At 36.7% G+C, this 12,563-nt stretch overlaps 1 protein-coding gene and 1 pseudogene across 2 annotated transcripts; both read left to right on the top strand.

Annotated features, from left to right (window-relative positions):
• Window positions 1-721: 721 nt before the first annotated feature.
• Window positions 722-853, top strand: LOC308427666 (uncharacterized protein; the record flags this gene model as incomplete). The annotated part of the gene is made up of 1 exon (XM_080925834.1): window positions 722-853. The coding sequence occupies one exon, from the start codon at window positions 722-724 to the stop codon at window positions 851-853; it is 132 nt and encodes a 43-aa protein (XP_080781960.1).
• A 6,386-nt stretch (window positions 854-7,239) lies between these two features.
• Window positions 7,240-7,758, top strand: LOC308427010 (protein tyrosine phosphatase type IVA 1-like; annotated as a pseudogene). Its single transcript has one exon. The product of its transcript is annotated as a protein tyrosine phosphatase type IVA 1-like (transcript).
• Window positions 7,759-12,563: the final 4,805 nt, after the last annotated feature.

Genomic DNA, 12,563 nt, shown 5'->3' with positions numbered 1-12,563 from the left:
AAAAAAAGAAATTAAGGATCTTATCAAATTCAATGAAAGTGAAAACACAACATACTCAAACCTATGGGATGCAATGAAAACAGTACTGAGAGAAAAACACTTGCTCTGAGTACTTCCAAAAAGAACCTGGAGAGAGCATACACTAGCCACTTGATAGCACAGTTGAAAGCTCTAGAACAAAAAGAAGCTGATACACTAAAGAGGAGTAGATGGCAAGAAATAATCAAACACATAGCAGAAACAGACCAAATAGAAACAAAAAGAACCACTCAAAGAATCAACAAAACTAAAAGCTGGTTCTCTGAGAATATTACCAAGATCGATAAACCCTTAGCCAGACTAACTAGAGGACAAAGAGAGAGTATCCAAATTAACAAAATCAGAAAGGAAAGAGGAGACACAACAACTGAAATTGAGGTACTTCAAGAGATCATCAGATCCTACTACAAAAGCCTATACTCAACAAGGTTGGAAAATTTGGAAGAAATGAATGAATTCCTAGACAGATACAAGATCCTAAAGTTAAACCAGGACCAGGTAAACCATCTAAATAATCCCATAACACCTAAAGAAATAGAAGCAGTCATCAAAAGCCTCCCAACGCTGGCGTTGCTCCTCTGGCAGCTCTTTGCATGGTGGTCTGGTGCCACCGCCGCCCTGCGATGCTCACCGCTGCCTGCCCTGCTGCCGCCGACGCTTGCACCGCCTCGGGATTGGCTGTATGATTAGGCCACAATCTGCAATGAGTAAACATATTCCTTTCTGTGGTGTTCTCGGTCACACATTTGTGGAGTTTCTGAAGGGCAGTGGAGATTACTGCCAGGCAAAGCATGACCGCTATGCAGACAAGTGAGCTGTAGAAATTCATTACTACTCCAACAAGAAGCCCCCATAAATAAATGGAGAACCTGAACACAGGTGTGTTGAATTGAAATCTGCAAAACATTTTACAAGGGCTCAGACCTGGATGGAGTAACCCTTAGTGCACTTCCTTTGTGTTGCCTCAGTATTTCTGGATTGAAGAGTCACTGCTTCTTGTTAGGAGGTTCATTTCATTGCCCGTTTCCCGATTCATACTAAAAGCACAGAGAATTTCAAGTGGAGTATATTGAATATTGCAGTAGACTTCAGGCTGATTTTTTTGTTTTATTTTTTTGTTTTGAATCATTTCTGTATTCAGTTTTTTATTCTTTCATAACCCTCTTGGGTGTTTTATTTCTTTTTTTTTTTTGAACATTCCTTAAATATTAAACTTCAAATATCATGCATTTGTCTTATCATTTAGTCCTTAGCTAGGCATTACACTCTTATATAGGCAGACAGAAAACTAATATTTTGTAACAAGCTTCGTATAGAGAGTGATAGTTGAGTACACCTTATTATATCTGTTGTCTGTAATTTTAGAAAACCTTAGTATTAAAAATAGACATTCAAAATAGAAAATAATTTTTAAAAAACTGATAATTATATATAGTATTATATATAATATATCTAAACATATAATTAGTAATGTACGGCTCTATTGGATTCTTTTATTTTTTTAAATGATTTTATTTTACAAAACAAAGATAAATGTACAGATTTTAAACATATTTTGCTTAAAATTATACATTTTTGTCAGTACTGTTTTTCAGATATTAAAATAATTTTTACATAAAACTATGTGAATATATTTTTTAGTCAGTAATTGATTTTTTCAAGGGCTTGACAGTATGCATTGAAAACCTAATAGTCACAAAAAAAAAAAAAAAAAAAAAAAAGAAAACCTAATAGTTACAATGAGCACAAAGTACATCCAAAACAAAACGCAACATGGAAATTGTCAAAGTCTTCTTGTTTTGTAAATATATATATATTTTTTTTTGTTTTCTTTATTTCCTGGACTTCATACATTCTGTGAGTTGTTTCTGGGGTAGGGCAAGCCTCTGGGGTTAGCATCCTAATATCACTGACTGTATATTATGTCTGTTCTTTTGTGACTGGGTTGTCTCACTCAGGATGATATTCTCTAGATGTAGCCATTTTCTTAAGAATTTGGTTAAGTCATTGTTTCTGGTAGCTGAGTAGTATTCCATTGTGTAAATGTACCACAATTTTTGTATCCATTCATCTTCTGAAGGACATCTGGGTTCTTTCCAGCTTCTGGCTACTATAAATAGAGCCACTATGAACATTGTGGTACATATATCTTTGTTGTGTATTAAAGTGTCTCTGGGGTATATACCCAGAAGTGGAATAGCTGGGTCTTCAGGTAGTACTATGTCCAATTTTCTGAGAAATCGCCAGAATGATTTCCAGAGTGGTTGTATCAGTTTGCAAACCCACCAACAGTAGAGAAGTGTTCCTCTTTCTCCACAGCCTTGCCAGCATCTGCTGTCATCTGATTTTTGGATCTTGGCCAATCTGACTAGTGTGAGGTGGAATCTCAGGGTTGTTTTGATTTGCATTTCCCTGATGGCTAAGAATGTCGAGCACTTCCTCAGATGTTTCTTGGCCATTCTGTGTTCCTCAACTGAGAACGTTTTGTTTAGCTCTGTACCCCATTTTTTAATAGGGTTATTTGATTCTCTGGTGTCTAGCTTTTTGAGTTCCTTGTATAACTTGGATATTAGGCCTCTATCTGATGTGGAGTTGGTAAAGATCTTTTCCCATTCTGTTGGTTGCCGTTTTGTTTTCTTGATGATGTCCTTAGCCTTACAGAAACTTTGCAATCTCATTAAGTCCCATTTGTTAATCTTTGACCTTAGAGCTTGAGCCATTGGTGTTTTGTTCAGGAAATTTTCTCCTGTGCCTATGTGTTCTAAGGTTTTCCCTACTTTCTCATCCTATAGTTTCAGTGTATCTGGTTTAATGTGGAGATCTTTGATCCACTTACCCTTGAGCTTTGTACAAGGAGATAAGAAAAGGGTCTATTTTCATTCTTTTGCATGCTGAGTGCCAGTTGGACCAGCACCATTTGTTGAATAGGCTGTCCTTTTTCCATTGAATGTTTACTGCTCCTTTGTCAAAAATCAGGTGACCATATACATGAGGGCTCATTTGTAGATCTTCTATTCTATTCCATTGATCCACATGCCTATTTCTGTACCAGTACCATGCAGTTTTCAGCACAATTGCCTTGTAATATAGCTTGAGGTCAGGGATAGTGATTCCCGCAGATGTTTTTTTGTTGTTGAGGATGGATTTCGCTATTCTAGGTCTTTTGTTATTCCATATGAAATTGCACATTGATCTTTCCAATTCCATGAAAAACTGGGTTGGAATTTTGATGGGGATTGCATTAAATCTGTAGATTGCTTTTGGTAGAATGGCCATTTTTAAGATGTTGATCTTTCCAATCCATGAGCATGGGTGATCTTTCCATTTTCTGAGATCCTCCTAAATTTCTTTCTTTAGAGGTTTGAAGTTCTTGTCGTACAGGTCATTCACTTGCTTAGTTAGAGTCACACCAAGGTATTTCATAGTTTTTTTAACTATTGTGAAAGGTACCTTTTCCCTAATTTCTTTCTCCACATGTTTGTCCTTTGAGTATAGGAAGGCTACTGATTTGTTTGAGTTAATTTTGTATCCGGCCACTTTGCTGAACTTGTTTATCAGCTGTAAAAGTTCTCTGGTGGAATTTTTGGGGTCACTCAAGTACACTATCATGTCATCGGCAAAGAGTGATGTTTTTATCTCTTCCTTTCTGATTTGTATCCACTTGATCTCCTTTTGCTGTCTAATTGCTCCAGCCAGGACTTCCAGTACTATGTTGAATAGGTAGGGGGAGAGTGGGCAGCCTTGTTGAGTCCCTGATTTTAGTGGGATTGCTTCAAGTTTCTCGCCATTAAGTTTGATGTTGGCTGTTGGTTTGCTGTATATTGCTTTTATTATGTTTAGGTATGGGCCTTGGATTGCTGTTCTTTACAGGACTTTTAACATGAAGGGGTGTTGGATTTTGTCAAATGCTTTCTCAGCATGTAGTGTGATGACCATGTGATTTTGATCTATTTGTTTGTTTATATGGTGGATTACATTGATGGATTTCCTTATATTAAACCATCCCTGCATCCCAGGGGTGAAGCCTACTTGGTCATGATGAATGATCGTTTTAATGTGTTCTTGGATTCGGTTTGCAAGGATTTTGTTGAGTATTTTTGCATCAATGTTCATAAGTGAGATTAGACTGAAGTTTTCTTTCCTTGTAGGGTCTTTGTGTGGTTTAGGGTCGAGGGTTATTGTAGCCTCAATAAATGAGTTAGGTAGTATTCCATCTGATTCTATCTTTTGGAATAGTTTGGAGTATTGGTGTTATATCCCCAATAAATGTCTGATAGAATTCTGCACTGAACCCGTCTGGACCTGGGCTTTTTTTGGTTGGAAGACTTTTGATGACTTCTTCTATTTCTTTATGTGTTATAGGGTTATTTAGATGGTTTACTTGGTCCTGGTTTAACTTTGGGATCTTGTATCTGTCTAGGAATTCATCCATTTCCTCCAGATTTTCCAATTTTGTTGAGTTTAAGTTTTTGTAGTAGTATCTGATGATTTCTTGAATTTCCTCAGTTTCAGTTGTTATGTCCCCACTTTCCTTTCTGATGTTCTTAATTTGTATATTCTCTCTTTGCCCTCTACTTAATCTTGCTAGGGGTTTATCAATCTTGTAGATTTTCTCAAAGAACCAACTTGTGGTTTTGTTGATTTTTTTCAATGGTTCTTTTTTATTCTATTTGGTCTATTTCTGCCCTAATTTTGATTATTTCTTGCCATCTACTCTTTTTGGGTATATCTGCTTCCTTCTGTTCTAGGGCTTTTAGCTGTGCTGTCAGGTTGCTTATGTAAGTTCTCTCCAGTTTCTTTTTGGGAGCACTTAGGGCTATGAGATTTCCTCTCAGTACTGATTTCATTGCATCCCATAGGTTTGGGTAAGTTGTGTTTTTGTTTTCATTGAATTCTAGAAAATCCTTAATTCCTTTTTTTATTTCTTCTTTGACCCTGCTATCTTTTAACAGAGCGTTGTTTAGTTTCCATGTGTATGTGGGCTTTTTGTTGTCTTTGTTTTTGTTAAAGACCAGCCTTAGACCATGGTGATCTGAAAGGTTGCATGGGAGTATTTCAATCTTCTTATATTGATTGAGGCTCATTCTGTGTCCAATTATGTGGTCAATTTTTGAGAAGGTGCCATGGGGTGGTGAGAAGAAGGTGTATTATTTTACTTTAGGATAATATGTTCTGTATATATCTATTAATTCTAGTTGGTTCAAAGTCTCTGCTAGTTTTGCAGTGTCCTTGTTCAGTTTCTGTTTCCATGATCTGTCCATTGGTTAGAGTGAGGTATTAAACTCTCCCACTATTATTGTGTGGGGTGAAATGTATTTTTTGAGTTTAGTAGGATTTCTTTTATGAATGTGGGTGCTTTTTTATTTGGAGCATATATGTTAAGTATTGAGAGTTTCTCCTGACTTATTTCCCCAGCAATGAGTAAAAAGTGTCCTTCCTTATCTTTTTTGATAACTTTTAGTTGGAAATTTACTTTATTCAATATTAGAATAGCCACTCCAGTTTGCATCTTGGTGCTGTTTGCTTGCAAGTTTTTTTCCCACCCTTTTACTCTGAGATAGTGTCTGTCTTTGTCTCTGAGATGAGTTTCCTTTATGCAGCAATAGGCTGGATTTTGTTTATGTATCCAGTCTGATAGCCTATGCCTCTTTATTGGGGAGTTGAGTTCATTTATGTTAATAGATATCAAGGAATAGTTGTTTCTGTTTCCTGCCATTATTGCTTTTGTGGGTTGAGTTGTGTCTGTGTCTTTTTCTTCTTTTAGTTTTCTTGTTTAGGAGTTTTCTTGTTTTTACTAGGCTGTATTTTCCCTCATTGTATTGATTTTTTCACCTATAATTCGTTGTAGTGCTGGGTTTGTGGTCAGATATTGTGTAAATTTTGATTTGTCTTGAAATATCTTCATCTCTTTATTTATGGTGATTGATACTTTTGCTGGGTATAGCAGCTTGGGCTGGCACTTGTGTTCTCTTAGGGTGTGCATCATATCTGTCCAGTCTCTTCTAGCTTTCATAGTCTCTGTTGAGAAATCGGGTGTGAGTCTGATTGGCCTGCCTTTATATGTTACCTGACCTTTTTCCCTTACTGCTTTTAGTATTCTTTCTTTGTTTTGGGCACTTGATGTTTTTACTATTATGTGTCTGGAGGTATTTCTTTACTGGTCCAACCTATTTGGAGTTCTGAAGGCTTCTTTTATGCTCGTGGTCATCTCATTCTTGAGGGTAGGGAAGTTTTCTTCTACGATTTTGTTGAAGATATTTACTGTGCCTCTTAGTTGATACTCTTCTCCCTCTTCTATTCCTATTATCCTTAGGTTCGGTCTTCTCATTGTGTCCTGGATTTCCTGGACATTTTGGGTTAGGAGTTTTTTGTTTTTTGCATCTTCTCTGGCTGTTTTGTCTATGTTTACAATGTTGTCTTCGGCCCCCGAGATTCTCTCTTCCATCTTTTGTAATCTATTGGAAATGCTTGCTTCTGTGATTTCTGATATCTTTTTTAGGTGTTCTACCTCTAGGGTTATCTCTTTTTGTGTTTTCTTTATTGTGTCAATTTCCGTTTTAAATTCCCTCTTCCATTCCTTCATTTCTTTGATTCTGTTTTCTTCTAGTTCTTTGAGTTCTTTGAGTGTTTTTCTTGTTTCCTCTTTAAAAGCTTCTGAATCTTTTTGCTTTTCCTCCCGTTCTTGTTTAAGTATCCCTATCAGCATCTTGAGGTATGATTTCAGGTCTGTGTCTTCTTTTTCTGGAGTGTTTGGAATTCCGATGTTTGCTATTATGGGAGACCTGGGTTCTGGTGTTGCCAGGTTGTCTTGGTTTCTTTGGGATATACTCTTTCGCTTTCATCTTGCCATTTTGTTGTCAGTGATATGTTCTTACCTTTCTCTTGTATCTGGTCTGTGTCCCTGGATCTCCACTGGTCCAGGTGGCAGATGGGTCGAACCCTGTTCTATGCCTCAGAGTTGTCAGGTGGGTACAGAAGTTCCAAAGTTCTATTCCTGGTCGCTGGATCAGACAGGGCGGGGCAGGGCAAGGCAGGGGGTGCACTTTCCGTGTGCACTCCGCAGAGATCTCTCTGCTCCCTGGCAGCCCAGGTCTCCCACCCACCAGTTGCTCAGCCTCTACGAGCCGCCGTTCCAGGTGGCAGATGAGCCAGGCTCTGCTCTGCGTCCTGAAGTCCGGGTGTTTTCTAAACTAAATTAACATGGCTCGAATGAACTGTCCTGCTCCTGTGGAAGTCACATACAAGAACATGAGATTTCTTATTACACACTATCCAACCAATGTGACCTTAAACAAATTTATAGAGGAACTTAGGAAGTATGGAGTTACCGCAATAGTAAGAGTATGTGAAGCAACTTAAGACACTACTCTTGTGGAGAAAGAAGGCATTCATGTTCTTGACTGGCCTTTTGATGATGGTGCACCACCATCCAACCAGATTGTTGATGACTGGTTAAGTCTTGTGAAGATTAAGTTTCGTGAAGAACCTGGTTGCTGTATTGCTGTCCATTGTGTTGCAGGCCTTGGCAGAGCTCCAGTGCTTGCCCTCACATTAATTGAAGGTAGAATGAAATATGAAGATGCAGTACAATTAATAAGACAAAAGCAGCGTGGCACTTTTAACAGCAAGCAACTTTTGTATCTGGAGAAGTACCACCCGAAAATGCAGCTCTGCTTCAAGGATTCCAATGGTCATAGAAACAACTGTTGTATTCAATAAAACTGGGGTGCCTGATGCCATTGCCTTGGAAGGGAGACTTCAGATGTGACCTGATTTGTCATCTGTAATTACCCAATGTGTCTGCTTACTACATAAGTCTACTGAAGCTCCACAGGAACATTGAAAACAGTTCTACAAGGCCACAAGCTTGACAGAACTGCAACCTCTATATGTGGGCTATGATCAACATGTTTGGACACTTAACAAAAGGTTTTTGCTGGTCAGCATTTAAAAAGCTGGTGCTTATTTGTACCAATTGACCTTCCCTAAAATGAGGTGTTTAGTTATGTTATTAAATGTACTCCTGTGCCAGAATACTATAAGTCTATAAGTAATTTAGAAGGATTAGGTGCCAAAATACCCAGCACATTACTTTACTTGAATATTTTTAGCATCATACAGAACCAAAATCCCAGGAACTAAGAACTCCCTAGACCTTCCATGGTGTATTCCTTTAGTCATTTCAAACACTGCAGGGCTTCTCTCCTTATCTACCTGCTCACTCTATGTTTAAATCTCCCACACATGCACCAGAACACATCAGGTTTGCTCAGCTGTCACCTTTTTTTTAACAAAGTCTTGCAGTAATTTTTTAATGTCTTTGTCTTGTTTTGTGCTGTTTTGAGAAACTTCCTTTTGAAAATCAACTTTGTTACAGAAGCACATATCTTCAATAATGTCTTAAGACAAAAAGCCTTATAGTTAATTTAATGCTTTCATTGAGGTGGAGGCCTCACAGGGAGGGCCTAAAAAAAAGAAGCGAGAGGAGGCTATTAAGTATTTTTAGTAATATGTTGTCTTTGTCTTGTGCAGAACATGTAGAGTATGCTCTTTAATTTAGTAAGTTTTTAAGACATAGAGATACATTGTCATAGCTAACCAATTCTTAATCAAAATTTCTGAATTTCTTGTGTTTTCCTTAACTTTCCAACTTGTTTGAATTATGGTTTTTCCGTCTCTTCCCAAACTCTTGCAAAAAAGAAAAAGTGGGGCTGGTGAACCGAGCAGAAATATTTTATACACCTTTTGAGCTATGTAACTTAATAATTGGATACTTGATTTCTTTTATTTTGTTTTGTTTGTTTTATTATGTAATCGATAAAAAGGTGATGTGTATTAATGTTAGTTCAACCATATATTTATACTGTCTGTGAATGTGTGGTTATAGTTCTGTGGGAGAGAGTTTGTCAGTGTTCACCAGCTTGTAAAAACTTAGTGTGAGAGCTTCAACATCTAAATAAATGACTAAACGCAAAAAAAGAATATAATACACATTTAGTTTTGCACTAACACAATATGAATAAAATATGGTACCTACTTCCAAAACTTTGAAAACAGTGTCAGCACATTCAGTCTGCTACTGACTACTGACAGAACTCTTGCTGAAGCTCTGTCTTGATTCAATTTTGAGAATTTCATATTGAGTACTGTGTTTAAATCATTTTCTTTCTCCTTCCTTCAACTTCTCTCACACTCTTCACCTCTTCTGAAATTCATGACTTCTTATTCTTTAATCACACACACACACACACACACACACACTCACACACACACAAGCATGCATGCATGTGCACACACACATGCACACACATAGACAAACACACACACACTTATAAATACAACATGTTAAATTTTTTAGTGTTGTTTATATGTATGTGTGCTTAAGGATAACCACTTAAGATTGGATAACCTATCAGAGGACTCATCCTTCTAGAAAATTTATTCTCCCTCTCTTGACAGTCTTTAATTGCTTGTAGCATCTCATCTTGCAGTGGAACCTTGTAAGATTTTCCCCATCCACATTCTCACATCAATTAACATTGTCATTATTTATGTCTTGTCCAGGAAATTGAACTCTGTTGTTTATATTCTTAGCCAAAGTCATGTACTATGCTTCAATATCCCTATAAACTCTCTTCATTCAGTACTAGATTTGAATTGATATATTTTTATCAAAATTACAGAGCTAATTCATCAATCTTTGGCCAAGTTTATTAAAAAATTAAAATGCATTTTTACTAGGTTGAAATAATACATAAGCCAATCTGCCCTTATGTAAGCTTTCTATGTTTCCCATCATTTGTTCTCTGGTTTGAAAAAAAATCCATTTAATTCAATTACTAAAATCATATATATGTATGATGAGTCACTGGTGGCCTTCAGATAAGTACATGTTATCAAAACAAATTTACGATTCTCTCATGTTTCTATAAATAACCCCAATGAAACTCATTGGGTGACAAGGAGAGTAAAGAATATACATGAAAGCAGAAGTGGCCTGACTAACTGGGGATTCGTGGAGAATGATAAAGGGAAAGAGAAAGTACTGAGTGGTGAATATAATTGAAATACATGAGACTCAAAAATAAGAAGGTTATCATAAAGCTCATACTATCTATAATTAATTTATGCTGATAAAATAAAAAATACTGTTACTGTGTATCTGTGAACAAAACAGGAAAGTAAAAAAAAAAAAAAAAAAAACATTCTCTATGTATTTGGCTTTCATGGAATGCCTTAACAATTTCTCTTCAAAGAAGTTAGCCCTGTCTCATTATAATTTTATCCTCATTACATGTTATCTTGAGGCTCTTTCACCTTTGTATCAGAAAAGTTCCAGTAAGAAGCAAACTGCCTTGTCCTGTAAGTACTGCTTCTGGCAGTCTGTCACTGAGTCTTGGGCAATATTTCTCTCTCCCTTCAGGCATTTTCAGTTCACTTCTCCTTTCAAAGCTGAAGAATATTAATTCATGTGTTTGAAAATGTGTTGAGAAGAGATGACATACCATGTAGCAAAAACACTCATTATGATCATCTGTTTTATCCAAAATACACCCCCATAAATTAGTTTCTGCTTTTCTAGTTGTATCTCCAAATTGACCCTTTCCTTCTCAGTCCCTCTACCTAGCCTCTCTTCATTCTCTGAACCATTTTAGAATCCCTATTCTGAAAAAGTAACCTTTGCAAGTTTTAGCCACTGGTGAACGTCAGCAAAAGGAAAGATTCTTAGACCCCCGAGAAGTAAGATATGTCTGTCAAGCCTTCCAGCAAGAATCAGTCTTCATTCAGGTGATCATGAGCAGCAAATTCTATGCTTTATCTTTTTTGTTTGTTTGTTTGTTTTTTAAGGATGGGGATTTCTAGCCCAGGTTGGCCTTGAACTCACCATTAGCAAAGCATATTGGACTTCTGATCCTTAAATCACAGGCATACCAATATACCCACTTTATGAGCATGCTAGGGAATGAGTTCAAGGATTCTGCACAGTACACAAAAGGTCTCCCAATTGAACTCTATTCCTAATGGGCCAGATTCTTCAAACAAAGTCGCTAATCTTAAGTTTGAAAGAAAAGAGTTTAGTAGTAGAATTTTTTAGGATATGAAAGACCATAGGGATATGGAAATATAATCTTTTATTAGAATTTTTTTCAAATATTTTAATTGTATATTCTCTGTATTTATATTTCAAATATTATACCCTCCCACTCCTCTCCCTCCTCTCCATCAACTTGCTTCCATGAAGGTACACCCTCTCCCAATCATTGTGCCTATGGAAAAAAAGAATATTCCAGTGTGTTTATCTGTTGAGAAAGGCAATGTGTAGAAGACATATGGAAAATAACTTGTTTTAAAAATAATTTTTAAAGCATGTAGATTGATGACAAACATGAGACTAGAAAGGTATGCAACCTATCTCTTATAAAACATAGGCAGAGTTTTAAAGCTTTAGAGCACCACTTAAACTTCTGAACTGTTAATAGTGTAAATACCTAATAAGCATAATAAGAAAATTAAGAGGTATTGAAGTAGCCAACTCAATCTTGTTTTTATCTTATGTGTTTTAAAATAAAAAATAGCAAAATTTTTAGTACCAAAAACATTGTATTTTTTGTTGTCATCGATCTTTCAAACCTCCCTTAGCTACATGCTTGTAGCTTCCTCTTGTAGAAAGAAGCTGAATGACCTATGGGATACCAAGTCTGTGTCAGACTATTAGTTATAGAAATATCAGACTGGACATCCTTAGCCATCAGGGAAATGCAAATCAAAACAACCCTGAGATTCCACCTCACACCAGTCAGATTGGCCAAGATCCAAAACTCAGATGACAACAGATGCTGGCGAGGTTGTGGAGAAAGAGGAACACTTCTCCACTGTTGGTGGGGTTGTAAACTGATACAACCACTCTGGAAATCAGTCTGGTGATACCTCAGAAAATTGGACATAGTACTACCTGAAGACCCAGCTATTCGACTTCTGGGCATATACCCCAGAGACACTTTAGTACACAACAAAGATATATGCACCACAATGTTCATCGCAGCTCTATTTATAATAGCCAGAAGTTGGAAAGAACCCAGATGTCCTTCAGAAGGTGAATGGATACAAAAATTGTGGTACATTTACACAATGGAGTACTACTCAGCTATGAGAAACAATGACTTAACAAAATTCTTAAGAAAATAGTTGCATCTAGAGAATATCATCCTGAGTGAGATAACCCAGTCACAAAAGAACAGACATAATATGCAGTCACTGATAATGGGATACTAACCCCAGAAAGCACTGAACACTCCAGAAACAACTCACAGACTGTGTGAAGCTCAAGAAGAAAAAGAAAGAAAGGAAGAAAAGAAAAAAATCATTATGCTCAATCCTTACACACCAAGAAAACGTTGACTAATTACGGGTTACATCCTGTTTTACATGTACTTTATGCTCATTGTAACTAGTAAGACCTTAATGCACACTATCAAACCTTTGGGAAAAAAAAGCCAAACATTGATAAAAATGTATTCGTATAC

The sequence above is a fragment of the Micromys minutus genome, assembly GCF_963924665.1.
Source record: "Micromys minutus genome assembly, chromosome: 11".
NCBI lineage: Eukaryota > Metazoa > Chordata > Mammalia > Rodentia > Muridae > Micromys > Micromys minutus.
This window is presented reverse-complemented; position numbering and strand designations above follow the sequence as displayed.